The 17,314-nt window shown below is 30.7% G+C and overlaps 2 protein-coding genes and 1 non-coding gene across 5 annotated transcripts; 2 read left to right on the top strand and 1 right to left on the bottom strand.

The window, feature by feature from the left end:
* The first annotated feature begins 106 nt into the window (after nucleotides 1–106).
* LOC137824191 (uncharacterized) lies at nucleotides 107–863 on the top strand. The gene has a single exon (XM_068629675.1). The coding sequence runs from the start codon at nucleotides 200–202 to the stop codon at nucleotides 719–721; it is 522 nt and encodes a 173-aa protein (XP_068485776.1). The 5' UTR covers nucleotides 107–199; the 3' UTR covers nucleotides 722–863.
* Nucleotides 864–1,165: 302 nt separating this feature from the next.
* Nucleotides 1,166–5,605, bottom strand: LOC137824190 (Rhodanese/Cell cycle control phosphatase superfamily protein). Of its 3 annotated transcripts, none has more exons than XM_090294194.1 (5): nucleotides 5,192–5,605; nucleotides 3,864–4,105; nucleotides 3,671–3,769; nucleotides 2,831–3,124; nucleotides 1,166–1,735 (listed from the first exon to the last, which is right to left on the bottom strand). In XM_090294194.1, the coding sequence occupies exons 3-5, from the start codon at nucleotides 3,752–3,754 to the stop codon at nucleotides 1,355–1,357; spliced, it is 759 nt and encodes a 252-aa protein (XP_090150320.1). In that variant the 5' UTR covers nucleotides 3,755–3,769; nucleotides 3,864–4,105; nucleotides 5,192–5,605; the 3' UTR covers nucleotides 1,166–1,354. The 3 variants fall into 3 exon arrangements, with proteins under 3 accessions (XP_090150320.1, XP_068485775.2, XP_090150319.1); XM_068629674.2 differs by having other exon boundaries at nucleotides 3,864–4,115; nucleotides 5,192–5,601; XM_090294193.1 differs by having other exon boundaries at nucleotides 1,166–2,091; nucleotides 3,864–4,115; nucleotides 5,192–5,594.
* Nucleotides 5,606–13,314: 7,709 nt separating this feature from the next.
* TRNAI-AAU (transfer RNA isoleucine (anticodon AAU)) lies at nucleotides 13,315–13,388 on the top strand. Its single transcript has one exon. It is a non-coding gene; the product is annotated as a tRNA-Ile (tRNA).
* The last annotated feature ends 3,926 nt before the right edge of the window (nucleotides 13,389–17,314 follow it).

Below are 17,314 nucleotides of genomic sequence, written 5' to 3'. Positions count from 1 at the left end.
AACACGTGGCCTCGTTCTATCTTGCCAAATGCTGTTAGGAGGACCTCCAAAAATCTAGAAACCTCTGTCAATATACTAGAATGATGCCATCTGTATATCTTAACCATGGTGTTCCACTGCTTCAAATCAAACCCTCTTATATACTGATATAACATCTCCCCACAAACATTCATACATAATCCATCCAAAGTCCTCAGACATGACATGGTCCTTGCATGTTGCTGATTCCCTCAAGATCTCTTCTCTTTCTATGAGTAACGCCTATAACCCTGTTATTCCATGCCAAACCCTTGTCTCCCAATATAAAGTGACACCGCCATCAGTTAACAAGGTGGGAGCTTTGAGCTTCAAGGTCAGAAATCCTTGTCAAAGCCATGCTTCTTATGTGGTGCAACTGAGAAAGAATAATAACGGGGGTGATGGGTTTGTAGTAGGGTGTGCAAAATGGGGTTTGGAGAGAGAAGTGGAAGATGAGATGAAACCACATGAAGATGAGGAAAAGGGTAGAAGTGGAATGAAAAGGTTTAGACATAAGTGTGGAGAAAGAGAGGGGGATGTGGAGCTGTTGGAGTGCTTGGAAAGGGAAGCAATAATGGGTGAAGATGTGGGAAAAGAGCCTACTGATTACAACCGAAGGGCTCAGATATTTGATAGAAGCTCCCAAGTGTTCCAAGCTCTCAAAGAACATAACAATGATGTTTTCCCACAAGATTCTTCATAATAGCAGGAAGTAGCTTTGTTTTCACTTTGAATCCATGTTTGTATTTGAAATAAACTAATAGTGTCCCATTGTATTATATCGTAAAATTTGGTTGTTTATATACATGAATGAATATCATAGTACTCAGAATTTCCCTTTATTATATGCTGTGTCTATTTGCTTATTGAATGTTGAGATACCAGGCTACATTCAAGTGAAGTGAAACCGAAACCGAAACCTGAGTAGAACATTGACAGTTTAATTTGAATACACCACTTATTATGCAGAAATTGTCAAGTAATCCGTTACGTCGATCATATATCAAATTTATGAAGTTTTTTTGGAAAGTGAATTGGTATACAAAATTAGTGGTTTCACAACATTTTACTCAAACAACAGAGTAAAGATTGTGAAGAACAAAATTTTCTAGCCTTGCCATTGTGTTACAACAATACACACTGAATGTAAAAAATGTGGTGCCCTTTATAAGACAGACACCAGATGGTTCTTATAGAAGGAAATCATATTTAAAAGCTAATACATCTATAGTTTCATGCACTCCAAATAAATTCAAGGAGCAGAAGAGTAGGACAAACATTTGTTCAAAATGGATAGGAAAGAAGCAATCTCATCTTTCCTTGTCTGACTGACTAGTTAAATAGAACGTGAAAGCTGGTTTGGATTCCTGCCAGCACTTTCCGGTTCTTGAGTAGTTGGGCGGCGACCCTTGTCTGGACCACCTATGATTCCCCATCTCTCAAATTGTGTTTGTCGAGCACGAGCTCTCTCCTTCTCTTCATCAGATTTCTGTGCAAAACAGTGAGGACAGGAAACTCCATATTCAAACTCTGGGGCCTCCATGTCAGCATCACTCACGGGCTGTTTACAACCGTAGCAGAGTTTGAAATTTCCTGGCACCAGGCCATGCTCCACAGAGACGCGTTTGTCGAAAACAAAGCACTCCCCTTCCCAGAGGCTCTCTGTCTCTGGAACCTCTTCAAGATATTTTAGAATTCCACCTTCCAGGTGATAAACCTGGGATGTTTTTTAATAGAATTATGACAAAATCATATTATATGACAGTAACTAAATTGAATCTAGAGCTGGTAAAGCTCATAATCAAAGCAGCAGTAATATCACTATTACTTGTTTACCAAATATCAACAAAAGTCTGTGTATGTAAACAGTAAACTAATTTTTGAAACATAACGCGGCATATATGATATGAGATCTGCTTGTTTGGTCACGGGATGGAGATTTTAGTTCAAATCATTGATAAGCTCCACTACCTCAAGACAGTCGGTTTTGCACACAATCTCGTCATAATGCCTTACCATGGAAAGAAATAATGGGCCAGAAGATAGCGTGGATACATGGAAGGGCACCTATCCCTGCTTTTAGCAATTGTTTTTAAGTTTCAAGTATTAATAATATTAGAGGTAGAACAAAAAGTACGTCAAAATCATTTCAGTTTAACAAAAATGTATTACTTTGTTAAAAAAACAGATTTTATTATGACAAATTGCTTCAATCCCAACATTCACCATAACCTTATTATATGAAAGACTGGAACCTATTAGTGATTTGACCAGATTTCAAACACAAATAAGATTAACATCGGTTCTTCACTTTACCTTTTTTATAGGTTTTAACATTGACATGTTCCAAACCGAACCAAGAATCCCTAGAGATATTGGGTCTGTTTATATAAAAAAAATAGGAAAAAAAGCTTTCTTAATAAAATAATTACTTATTATGACTCTTAACATATTTGGATAAACTTACTTTAAAAAACAGAAGCAGAAAAAAAAATTATGCTTTTTTTTAAGTAACAATTTGGAGTTAATACGAGGTAGAAGAGAGAAGATTTTTAAAAAGTACATTTTTTACCGTAAACAAACATATCAATTTCTGCTTATATAAAAATCACTTAAGAATAAATCACTTTTTAGCAATCACCTTTTTTAGCACAAACAAACACACCCCATTAATATATCGTGATCAAGAATTCTCAAATGAAAATCATGTCAATTTTTGATAGATAAAGAGGATGAAAATAAAGGTCAAATGACTTTTCATAACTCAACTATTTTGTTTGAACCAAACAGTAAAATTTAAGGAGAGAATCACCTCTTTGAAACCTTTGCTGAGAAGTAGACTTGTAGCTTTCTCACAACGAATACCTCCAGTGCAATACATTGCAACACGTGGCATATGTTGTTTTTGATTCTCCATTTCTTTTTCAGCAGGTTGGACTGAATTGTTTACCTCAACTTTTGGATGCTCACCATCATCTGTTTCGCTAAGCTGGAAATGCTCCTCTACCCAAGACGGGAATTCACGAAATGATGTAGTACATGGATCAACTGCTCCTTTAAACTTTCCAATTCTGGTTTCATAGTTATTACGCACATCAATAACCACCTGCACATGAGAATGTTACAACAATGAAAATTCACATTCTGTCATGTACAACAGCAATAACATGTCGTCTACTTCCCAACTTGCAATACATAGAATTAACTACAGCAGTTCTCAGGATTATCGAAACTTTTATCCAACTGCACATTGCGTACAATTTGCAATCCTAACATGCAGAGGTGACAGACAGAAATTACAACTTTTTAGAAGTAAAATTTATACAAATTCTCCGCATATCCTTTTAAAATAAATGATGAAGATACCCATAAATATAATATGTTAAAACTCCATTTAAATTTGTTTGTATATTACAATACCTTTTCACCCTTTTAGCTATAAAACCCATAGTCTAACTTTAAAGCCGTATTAGACTTGTCTCCAGCAATGGAAAACAAACAGATATTTAATATGTTCAATGTTGGAGCAGCTTGATTCAATTTTCTCAAGAAATTGAAGCTGTACATTTTAATAAATTAAGTCCCCATAGCTTATAAGATCACATAAAAGACAAATCCTCATAATGCAGATATGAGAACGATAGCAACTCACTGTATCTGGATCATTGATCAAAGCATTCCACTCTTCTGGGCCAACATACTTTCCAACCCTTTCAATAGGCGACACAGTAGGCATCCCAAGAGTAACAATCTGTAAACATGTCGCAAAAACAAAAGTCTGTAAGTTATTTGCATACATGTTAAATTTGAAAAAGGAGTCCATTCTTATGGCATTGCACACACACCTCTTTCTTCAACTTGACCCTCACATGATCCCATCGGAAGGGCGCATCTTCCCCAGCAGCAAGAGGAGAAGCAGCACTATGCCCATGATGGATGGCCTCTTCCTCAGGACTGACAGGTGATTCCACTCGCCTTAGCCCCTTCAATCGATCATTGCCTTCCACAAATGCCAGAACGTCCTCCACTGACTCCCGAGACCCACATATGCTGCCATTGATCCCTTCAGGCGCAAGAATAATTCCACCTGAAACACGCTGAGTAGCATCAGATGGGTGAGACACCACATCTCAACAAAACCAAGTGAACAATTTGCATAAAAGTCGTTGTAATGAACATTACACCACTGGCATACACATAAATACTAAAGGGGACAAGGTTCTGTATTATTAAGTATAACTGAAACTAACTAATTCTGCTTTGAAGTTGATGTGCCACTTCGATGAAAATATCAAGTATGCCACTTCATGTTAAATCAACTCTCATGTTATAGATTATCATATTCAAGAGAGCGACTCACTCTCCTTAGTCTTTCAATCAGAGGTTCTTAGTATTTTCCCACTTCTCTCCTCTGGACACATTACTCACACAAGAGTTAAAAAGCTTCTCTAACAACCATCACAAACTAGCATTTATTTTTGTATATTTGACCTTGTTAAAAGTCCATTTTACGTACGAAAACTAAATTTTAACATTTTTAAAAATTGTGTAGTTAAAGAAAATGCCTGCAAACTACAATTAAAGTTAGGCTAAGATAACCTTATAGGAATTTTAGATAAATTTATCTAGAAACGCTTGTAAGAAAAGAAAATAAGGTAAAATAAATTCAGCTCGTTACATAAGCTAAAATGAATTTGTCTACATCTTAGGACATGTTTGGACAAACTTCTGCATAGATATTCCTGAGAGAAAATGAAATGAATTTCTAAGTTAATTTGTAGAAGTTCTTTCATATTTTTTTTTTGTTTTTGCTTTTTAACTTACAAGTTAATTTTTTAGCTTATGAAAAAACTAAATTACACTTTTCTTTCGTTCTTATATTTTCTTTTCTAAAAGTGCTTATAGAGAAGTTAGTCCAAAGCATAGCCTTTTTCCGAGGTGATCTCACATAATTTATGTTTAACTTCCAAAAGCCTAATGAATAGTTGATTTCAGCTTATAGATGACATCAACGCATTTTACCTTTAGATTTTCTTCTCTGAACAAGTTTATCTAAAGTCTAAAAGAGTGTGCAAAAATAATTTATGCAGGAAATAGTTAGCTATCAAATCAAACTACCGCATATATCTTAATCCGCTAATCTGCTAAAAGAATGAACCGAGAAAGTGAGTACCAGGCGTTGACAGAGTTGCTTCAAGGGGTTTCGCATGAGAGTATGATCGGGAAAATCCGCAAATTTGTAGAAGGAAACCACCACGAGAGGAGAATCGGGTTGGGGTTCGGATCCTGGTGGCTCCGGAATGGGGACGGTGGGCCCAGTGTGAGAGAAGCACTTGGAGAGCGTCATGGTTTGAAGAGTGTGAGAATGGGAGAAGAGAGAAAAACGGTGGAGCGAGGGTTTCGGGGTTCCTGAACACGATAGTGTGGGTTTCGAGAGGGTAACGGAGGGTGACAGTAACGGTGACGGTGACGGTGACGGTGACGGAAGCCTTGCACTGAGAGCGAGTAACGGTGGAGGAGGAGGTATTGTAGTTCTGCTTCTCAGCATGGAGGCCGCGTTTGGATATGCTTCCATTTCAGTTATTTTGTATGGAAAATAACCAAGCCAAGCTTTTCAACCCAAAAGTACGATCCGGGTCCCCGGCCCGGGCCCAATTGATTGTTTTCTCTACATGGGCTTCCTATTACTTGTGGGCAAAGGCAGTTTCTTCCTGCACCTCTACATTTTTCTTCCTGCAGCCCCACAATGTTATGCAAAGACCAAATTGTCCCTATTATTCTTTAAAAACCCTAAAATGCACTTGAACTGTATTTATTTTTTGCATTATGGATTATGGAATCCGGAAAAATTTCAGATTGACACTTCCGGTAAAATTTCGGATCCATCAATCCATAATTCAAAATATGCATCATTCAAAAAAAACATTCTGGATCTACCAATCCGTAACAGAAATATGCATTCCGGATTTAAAAATCCATAATTTAAAAAAAAAGCATTCTGGATCCATGAATCCGTAATAGAATTAGACTTTCGGATTCAACAATCTGAAAATCAATAATTTATGCAAAAATTGCTTCTGAAACACCCCCTCATCCGAAAAAAAATTCAATTCTGGATTGCTGAATCCGTAGCACACTCCCAGATTTCTATTTCCGGTAACCACGGTGTCCTTTTTCAAATAAAATATTAAGGCCAATTTCGGGATTTAGAAAATTGTGGGTGCAAGAAGAAAAATGTAGGGGTGCAGGAAGAAGAAGCCGTGGGCAAATACTCTCGCCTTTTTCTTCCTGCATCCCATAATTACTACTTACACCCCCATTGAAAAGGCAAAAAGACCAAAATACTTTTGACTTAGAATTTAGCTTGAAACTTAATACTTCGTTGTGTTTTTACTTTGCACGATTACATTGATTTCCACTATCACTACACACCATAACGTAGTGTCGTCGTTGTAGTACATATTGTTTTTTTTTCTAACACCTAAAATTGACAAGTTAAGATTGTGATAGTTGTACTGCTACTTCATTGTTGTTTCCGCGAAAGAATAGATAATTTAGATTGTTAGGTTTTGGATTCATTCTTAAACATGTTTTTAGATCTTATAACATGTTTTAGATTGGTCATTCTAGAACATATTTCCAGAATGTACAATTCAAAACATTAACAATGCACTAATTCTAGAAAGAACAATCCATGAGGTTTCTGAAATAACCAATCTAAGATTTTTCTAGAATTCATGACGTAAAAAAAAGTGAATTTACCTTTTTTTTTTTCAAAAACAACAATGAGATAGTAGTATAGTATTTTGGAATATGTTTCAAATTGTCTAAATTGAAACATGTTTTTAGATAATTTTTTCAAGGTTTTTTCTTTTAAGTTTATATTACGACTTTAGTTAATGATATTCATATTTTTTGTTTGTGTATTTGCAAATAAACATGGTTAGAACATGAAAAGATAGTTATCATTTTGATCATGTGAGATTAACTGCCTTCGTAAGATAAAAAGAACATAGGGACCTAGTTTCATTCATGAGGAGGAACACAAAGAGGAGAATTTTGAGGTCGAGAAACCTTAGGTGGTGGAGGATGATACATATCTAGGAGGGCCTCTGGATACCTCATTACTCCTAAATTATGAGAGACATATTGCTTTGCTTATCGGCTATGGGATAAAGTGGCATGAAATTATGTGGATATAAATTAAGTTATCTATGTTATGCATTTTAAATACATAAATTGTTATTAGAAATTGTAAGATTGTGACGAGCTGAAGTTTATGTCTCATGGAAGGAAGATAAATAAGTTAGGGCTCATAAACAAACTTATCAAGTTTAGGAAGTCTTGTGAGGTCTAGCTACGAGACTACAGACAAAGGACTACATTATCTGCACTTACAACATTTCAATTCCAACTTGATAATCTTGTATTATCCATCATTTGATTTACCCTATAGGACCACCACAAGGAGGCTCATCCATTTGAGTGGATCTTGTTATTCTCAGGATATAATAGGTTAAGCACATGTAGACAGCTGCAATTGCCTAATAGAGACATTTGATGCCATTTTTTGTACAAGTTTCAGTAAATCAAGGATGGATGAAGGAAATGAATGAAAGACTTGTGAAGAAATCAAGAAAATGGAACAAAGATGAAGCTTCTTCCAATTGCTCGCTCAAGTTAAAAGTATCCAAAGAATGAGGTTTCTCAATGAAATTTTCGCTCAAGCTAGAAAAGGATTGTGTGAGCAAGAATTGTTCAAAAGAAAAGGTGACTTGTAAAGGCATTCATGTCTGGGCAAGAATCAACTCGCTTAAGCGAGAGTTGCCCAAAGAGTGAATATTTTTAGTGCCATTCTTGCTCAAACGAGAATTGGTCTGTTTGGTTCGTTTGAGCGAGAATAATTTTCTTCATGATGAACTACTCTTCTCGCTTGTGTAAGAATCGATTAGCTTAAGATCTGTTTCCTAGTTCGGATTGAGAATCTCTCCTCTTCTTCTATTCCGTTCTGAAGAGTAACTAAGACCAATTCAGTCACGTTTTCATGTTCCAATTGAACACTTTCCTTTTAATTCTTCTAAAAGAAGAAGATTTTTTCTTTCTTTTTACCAAACATATGTCGATCCAATCACAATCTTCTAATAAGAACAAGAAATCTTTCGCGATCAATCATAATCAAAAAGATCCTTTTCAATCAAGTTTAAATTTTTTCGTTTGAAATCATGACTCTTCTACTTCATTTTTATTTACTTTCTTTTTTTTTTCTTTTCTTTCATCATTTCTTAACTCCCACAAGGTTTGGTCCTATAGAATCTGACTCATTTCATCATTAAGCGAAAAGTATGAAAAAAATCAGATCGATTTTTCGATCAAAAGTACTATGTGAAATCCTCAGGTTTTTTCCTCTTTCTCTATCCCTATCTCGTAGGTAGAACGTTTGAATCAATAGAGAAGTAGAACTCTTTCTTCTGTATCTGGATGAATCGATATGAGGAATTAATATAAATGACTTAGTTTTGAATGTTATATATCTCACTATTCAAAATACAAACGAATGAGATAGATGAAATTCAATCCCAGTTTTGCTCACTTATCTCTTTAATTAAATTATGATGTTACTCTTTACACTTTTAGATGCAATTTAGTTCTTTTCACCATCAATCCTTCATGAACATCATTATTCTCTCTATATATATACTTTGGGTAATAAAACTTTGAATTTGAATTAAATTTGTTTTTCATGGGTTCAAAACTCTTACCTATTAAACTATTATACTGCAATTGATTTTAATATGCTTGCCAAAAGTTCAACAAATGTCATCTATGAAAACAACTACAAAATTATCTAAAAATAGACAAAATATCTTATTCATATAATCCATGAATACTGTAGAAGTATGGTCACACCAAAAGGCATCACTTAATATTCATAATGTCCATACTTAATTCTTTAATACATTTTTTTGTATTTTTTTTGCCTTTACCCTAAATTGATAATACTTTGACCTTAAATCTATGTTAGATAATTGATGACTTATTTCGACAAGTATATCGAGTCAGAAATAATAAATTGTCCCTAAAGACAAATATTGAACCCATAAGGAACCAATTATTTTAAAATCTCAAGGTATAATATTCACTAAATATCAAAAGATGTGCCAAAGTTTGATTGAAAGGTTATAGGTATCATAAATTTATGTGATAAATTAAATGAAAACAAAGTAAACGATTAAGATAATTGAAATTGAGAAATTTGGGATTGGGATTAATTCTTCTCACTCGTTTGTATTTTCAACGAATAAAAACATATAACATTCTAACTTAATTGACATTGATGCACATATAAAAATCATTCATATTGATTCTTCGCATATAAAATTATTAAGATTGTCTCCTAAATATTGATTCCTCACATATTTATAAAAATATTTTTATCATTACAAACATATGTTAACATTTCAAATCTATTCTTATCATTCAAATATGTTAAACGTTATCATTTAGGTCAGATACTCATAAGTACTTTTCAGTCAAATCTAATGATCAAAATTATGAATAAAGATTCAAGCTTTAAGAATAAAATGATAATACCAATATCAATCAAGAACAAAATATTATAAATAATTATGACCTCAATACATAAGAGTTTGAACAAAATACTTTCAATCCCAAATGGAAGACTTAGCCATTCATATTGGTCATTACAAGCATTGAAAGTAAGAAAAAAAGATCCAGAATGTTTCTCCTTAACGACGACCTCCTTTATGTAGGTTAAGTGGCATCTCGCTCAAGCGAGATATTGCTTGCTTAAGTGAGTTTCACGAGAATAAAAACCAACTTCACTGGAGAAACTCGCTTAAGCAAGCCTGAGAGAGTTCTAAGAAAGTCTTAGGTGAGCATGGGCGAGTCCTTGGCGAGTTTGCTCCATAGAGCAAGTTTTGCCTCTGGAGTAAACTCATTTGGGCGAGTTCTTGGCGAATTTTGAATGCCACAACTTTGTCTTTACTCCTTGTCTCTAACTTTTCTATTCCTCATTTAGCTCTTTATCTCCATCTTCCCCTAAATTCCTGAAATTAGCACAAACTTGGGAATAAATAGTTCTTAATCATCTCATAATCCAAAAATAAGTAAAAATATTCAAATTCCTAAATTTAAGGTTGGATTATAACTATATCAATAATTAAAATTCATAAGTGCCTATCTTTTTCATAAAATATCACTAAATCATGGCACTTATCAATAATGCATATGTTTCTCTTAATCGGTCCATCATATCATCTATCATAGAGAAAGTGCATTTATTTTTTATAGTGAATTTATTTAACTGACGATAATCTACACACAACCTAAAACTTTCATTTTTCTTTTTAACTAATAAAATAGGAGATCCCCAAGGTGATTGAATTATTTTTCAAGTAATTTTTCCAGTTGTTTCTTCAGTTCTTCTAGTTCAAAAGATGACATCTTATATGATGCTATTGAAATTGGTCCAGTTTCAAACATCAAATCTATTACAAATTTGATCTCTTTATAGGATTGTAAATCACGAATATCATCGAAAAAACTTCAATAAAATTTTGAACAACTACTATAAATTTTTAAATTAACTTCGTTTCACTTCCATACAATATAATAACAAATATCTTGAAATTCATTTTCTAAAAGCTCACTTATTAAGTTGGTAAATGAATTCAAAATATCCTTAAAATTAGAAAATACTACAGACTTCTCTACACAATTTAGAAAGATAATCGGTTCATAACTAAAACTACATCCAATTTTGACAAAGGTATAAAAATTAAACTTACAATAAATTTCTTATTTTCAATGAACAAATGACAATGTAGACATACTTTATTGGTAATTACATATTTACTCAGGGTCAAAACAACCAAACTAATATCTAGAAAGGAGAATGACAAGTCAAGGTGTTGAACACAATCATTAAAAATAAATGAATGATTTTTTTTTCTAAGATTAAAGTTTTACCTTTAATCACTACAAGAAAATAATATTTTAGTCACCGAATTCAGTGACCGAAAATGAGTGGTCGCAATTTACGATTGAAATAGCCAATGAATACCCTCAATGTCAAATCTGCGACCGAATGAATTATTAATGAGGTTAGTTAGTTTAACGACGGAATCAATGACTGAACATGAGAGTGACAAAACCATTGATTGTTAAAGTGGTGGTTGTTTTGAATAAATTCGAAAAAATATATCTGCGACCGAATCAGCCACCAAATTTGTTTATTTTTTAGCCATTGATTTGCTTTCGACTGCTAAATGTAACTGCTTATTTCTGCCACTAAATCAACCACTGAATATGTTTACTTTTTAGCCACCGATTTGTTTTCAATTGTTAAATGTAATTGTTTATTTTAATAATAATAATAATACTTTAATATTATGTTATTATTTGAACTAAAAATTCGAAATAAATTATTACTTTTAAATCTAAATTTTTTAAATGTTAGAGTAACCGAAAACTTTTGATATCATTTATTTAGCGTTGAATTAAATACAAATTCAAAATATATTAAAGCTTATTTAATAGATAATTTCACATTTTTGTCCGTTTAGAGATTATAAAAAAAAATACACAATTCATTTAAACTAAAACAATTTAATCCAAAAAGAATTAGAATAGTTGAACAATTGCTTTATTTTAAAATAAGAATAAATTAGTCAATATTATTATTGTTGTAAAAGAATTTTCTCACTTTGCTCTTCTTCAAGCTTCAAAGTTATTGTTAGCTTTTAGGTATTGGAGTGGGTAAGTTTTTTAATCACCTTAATACATAGAGCCATTGGAAGAGGAGGAGGAAGTTGCGGGTGGTCGTCGTGGTGCTGGTGTAGGCATTAACGGTGTAGGAGTAGAAGGTAGTGTGAGCGGAGGTGCGAACATAGGTACTTTGATTGCTTGCATTAATTTTACTCTCATTACTACTTGGGAAGAAAATTGAGTAGCCAAATAATACTAGGTTATTGCCACAATTAGTACCTCTACTGTTTTTTCGAATTTGTTAAAAGTTTGATAAAGGTTCAATTAACAGATAAAAAATTCTACTATGTGTCTCATGAATAAATAATTATATGCACGCTTTCTTAGAACAATCTATGCCACTTTATCATTTTGCATTGTTGAATAGTCTAGTTTTGGTATTGTTTAAGATGAAAATCTTAAGCATAATGATCTTGTCCACACTTAAGACACCTAATTGATTATTCACCAGTCTGCTTGAATTTTGGAGAAAATTGAGTGGATTAAGGTTTTCATTGGGGCAGTCATAGGACATTTTTTTCTCATTATGCCTCCTTTTATTTGATTGAAGCTTAAAAACAATTGGTTGTAGAAGAAGGATTGAATGGAGCCTTGAATCTTCTCACTGATAAATAGACTAGTACACAAGTAACACAAACAAATTTGATACTGGTTCACCCAAACTCACATATTACATCCAGTACTTCCTTACAAAAACTACTCAAAGAGATTCAACTAATCAAAACACTTGATTACAACAAGTACACCAACCACTCATAGATAGAATAAGTACACAACCAGTTTTGGTTAAACCGTTTTAGCCTCCCCTAGAATTGAGACTTCAAATAAAGAAACAAGCAAAAGTATCAAATACGAAAGAACAATTTAGACACTGACATTACTTCAAATAGTGAATAATTACAATAATTTTTTTTATCATATTTCATTTATTCAATTGAGATTTAATTAATATTAAAAAGATATGCATTACACTTTTAAAATTGTTGTATTTAAAAATTTATTTTACTATTTAAATAATATACATTAATTTTTAAAAAATTGTATGATTAAAATATGAATTATTTTATCAAAGAATAGTAAGATCAAAATTTAGAAGCAACGTATACAAAACCGAGTTGACATATATTTTAGAAAAAATAAACTTGAACCATCAAGAACCTATGCAAATAAAGTAGTCCTAATGTCTTTTATTTCTTTGTTTTTCTTTAAGATTCCTTTGTTGTACCAAACATTATTACAAACCTAATTTTGAATTCAATTGCAAACCAGAACAAAAGAAATAATGTTGATACTTTTTTTGGATTATAATATACTTACTAAAATAATATATTATCAAAATTAATCAATATAATCTTCATTTTTTAAATGTACCCATTTTATTTATACTTATTTATTAAATGTACCCATTTTATTATACTCATTTATTGCATGTACCCATTTTATTCGAAATATATACAAAGTGTATTATTAAAGAACAATTATAATACTATTCTTTATTATTTTTAACGTGGCCTATTAGCTCAGCTGGTTAGAGCGTCGTGCTAATAACGCGAAGGTCGCAGGTTCGAGACCTGCATGGGCCAATGTTACTAAATATTTGGAAAAGTTTTTTCTCTTTAATATTATTTATAATTTTGTGATTACTTGTAAAGTAACATATTATTTAATGTAATAAAAGTACATAATTATTCCAAAACTATTTAACATGTTAACTATTAATTTAATCAAATAATTATTTTCACTCTGTTTATTTTTGTACATACATATTGTCCCAACGGAATTAATATAATGTTGTAAGAGATTATTTCTCCTTTAAATAAACAAATGTATACAAGAAAATAGTTTTTGGTTACTTCAAAAAATATATGTGGAAATATTTATTTTAATCTAATAGAATATTAATTAATCTCACTTATACACATTTTATTCGCAATAAAAAATCAAAGTTGCATAATTTTCTTACAAAAAAGTGTGAATTTATATTTATAGTTTTTAAAATTTTAATATTTTTAATATTTGAGTGAAACTATATAATTTTTAATAACTTATATTACGGGAATTATATTTCATATTTTTACAAATCATGTAACAAGTGAAAATAGTAAAAAACTACGTGGTTAGTTTTATTTAGAAGAAAATATTTATTTAAAAATTATTATATTTAAAATATTAAATATTAGATGACATGTATTATCGTACACATATTTAATTTATTTATTTTATTGTATTCAAATGATTTTTAAATAGTAAAAAAAGTATATATAAACAATTGTTTTTAAGTTTATTATTTTGAAATAATTTAGTAATCATAAATATTAAATATAAGATGATAGTATATGACCCCATATATATATATATATATATATATATATATATATAACTATTTAAGTTTATAAAGGTAGTGTAATTTTTTTTCCGTTGTTTCTATTATATTTACATATGCATATATTATATAAATCCTTTTACTAATAGGCACTATATATATAAGGAGAGACACCCGACTAAAAGTATATGTAAATGAATTTTTAATATATAAAAATAGTATAAATAACGCAACTATATTTAAAAATTAGTTCAAATTATTATTTTATTAAATAAAAAATATTCTTTAATTATTACATTGTGCGTATGACCATAATTTACATTTATAAGCTTTCAAATCTTACTTATAACTTATGTATTCAAGAGTGAGTTGAATATTTGCATGACTAGTAGGTGTGTATGTAGTATTAACTATTTATCAATTAAGACATTCATAATCATTCATTCAAATATCAATAACATAAGAAGTTATAAAAATAAACAATTTTTTCAAACGGTGTAATTTGATTTGCAAATATTAAATATGGATAAATTTAGAAGAATTTATGTAAATAGGTAAGTTGTACTCTAAACACCATTTTAGGTTAAATGTGTATAAGTTGTGCTTTAATGGACAGGCTAAATGCTTGCACATAGACACAACTTTAATGAGTAAAAAATGAATTAAAGTAACCATGACACATCTTAATGAACCAAAATCATTTTAACTTTTTTTTATGACTTAAAGAGTCTTTTTTTAATGAGACAACTTCAATGCAATAAAAGTCTAAGTAAAGTTGTGTCTGTCTCGCATTAATGACAAAATACATAAACTTACCTTTGAATCACAAAAAAAGTGTTTTTTTTTTTTTTTTTTTTTATAAAATCCTATAGTTTCTAGAATTATTATGCAAGAAATTGAATTTTCTTATTACAAGTTATGCTCTTATCTCTTGTTTGAATTTTGTTATATTGGTTTAGTCCATTGTCAAATAGATTATTTTTTAATAGAAAAATGTTAACTTCATATTAAATGAATTATTTAATTCATAGTGGATCTTTACTCAGGAAGCTTATAGTCTAAAAATGACAAAAAATAATAAATGAAATGAAGAATAAAATTTAATGTCCATCATATTTATCCTTAAATCTTATAATCACATGTATAAGATAAATATGAAATGAAAAACATTAGAAACCCTAAACTTTTTTCAGTTATATTTGATAGCTAATTGCATTTGGATTTCATTTTTTAAAATTATGTTTTTACTCTTATTGAATTACATTTTATCTTGTAAAAAGTCATCCACCTTCTCAAGTCTTAAAAATCTTGAAAGTTTTCATTTTTGAATTCGCTATCATGATCACTTATAATTGAAACAATGGATATACTTTTTTGTTTTGTTTTGAACGTATTTGAAAAATTTATAAAAGATTTTGAATGATTCATCCTTGTAAACTAAGAGTTTCACCCATGTCTATCTAGTATAATTGTCTACTATGACTATACCATATTATTTACCATTGAAAAATGTAATTATAATTCGACTAAATAAGTTCAAGTGTATAATCTCAAGAGACATTTATGTTGGTACGTTGTTCATACTTTAGAAAAGTGTTTTAACTTGTTTTCTTTTTATTTGTGTTTCATAAAAAAGATTGTTGTTGTTATTGGCAAACCCCATTGGAGGTTATGTTTTTGCAATTTTAAGATTAATATCAAATTTGTAAGACCATGTTTTCTATGTTAGACTAAATGATCTTATTTTATGAGCTCAAGACATTATGAGGCGATAACATGTCTAATTCAACCTTACATAGATTGTCTTGTCTATTGGCGGTAAACAACATAATCCATCACAATCTTGACTATAAATTAGTTTTTGTAGAAAACATTATATCTTGTCATACCATTAACTTGTGCTAAAAAGCTTATGCTTTAGACGGTATAGTAAAATAACATTATTAATTGAAGGAAAAAGTTTCATACCTATTAGACCAACTTCAATTAGTATTCTTTTTTTGCTGCTTCAAACATTATTCCTCCATTCTTGGTTTCAAGAGTAGGAAACATGTTTTTCTCCTTTTATGTATCGTGAACACCTATTGTCCAATTACTATGATAAGTGTTTGCTTGCTAGTAATAAACATATCTACAATAGGTATTCTTTTTTATCTAAAGTACCAAATGAACTTGGATCATTTTATGTTAGTTTTTCTATATGGTTCCTTTTTAGGAATACCACAATGCAATGCTTGATAAAAAGATGCATGAGATTTTTAGGAGACAGATTTTCTTCATAGTCAATTCCTACTTTACCATAAAGTTTTCTTGATGTTCTTATCAAAAGCTCAAGTCTTTTGTTGACCACCTCAATTTGGGAAATGACCTTTCTTAGTGTTGCATTTTCAGCCAGTAGATTATATACTATTTTACAAACATTTGAGGATAAACTTTTCTCTCAATTTTTGCTTCTTAATATCAATTTTTTTTTTAAGTTTTTCAAGAGTTGAACCCTAATTTTCATGATTTCGTTTCAAACTGGTCCTATTCATACAATTTTTCATTTTTTCACTTTAAGTTCTTTAGTCACAGTTTTCAAATATTTTTTTAACCATTTTGAAAACTTTTAAATATCTAAAAATAGGAATTTCATTATAAGCTTTAATAACTAAATATAAATCATTAAAATCTACCTATTCATCATATTTATTAAACAATGGTTCAGACCCTCTCTGTGAGTAATGAGATCAATTGAAGTAACAAGAAAACTCTAGAAGAAAAATGAAATAGAAAACAAAACTTTTTTGTACAAACACTAGACTCTAAAAATGAATTGTCTATACAACAAAAATGAAATAGAAAACAAAACTTTTTTGTACAAACACTAGACTCTAAGAATGAATTGTCTATACAACAAAAATGACACAAAAAATTTATATTGGTTCACCCTAACGCTTGGGATAAGTCTAGTTTTTCTTTAAAAACTCTTAAAGGATTTCACTATAAAAAAAAAAACTATAAACTGAATACTCAAGTCACTCCTGATTATCACTTCTTAATTTCTCTCTAAGACTAAAAATTCCAAATATTTTTTAACGTCACTTCGAACAATAAGAAATTAATATTGAAAAAAAGTTGTTGTAAACTTGATATTCAATAAGTATTACTTAGAAAGGTATTACTTTGTGAAGGACATAATAATGT

This window comes from Phaseolus vulgaris, chromosome 8 (assembly GCF_051622355.1).
Source record: "Phaseolus vulgaris cultivar YP4 chromosome 8, ASM5162235v1, whole genome shotgun sequence".
NCBI classification, from domain to species: Eukaryota; Viridiplantae; Streptophyta; class Magnoliopsida; order Fabales; family Fabaceae; genus Phaseolus; species Phaseolus vulgaris.
Note: the sequence above shows the minus strand (reverse complement) of the source record. Positions and strands in the feature narration are given on the sequence as shown.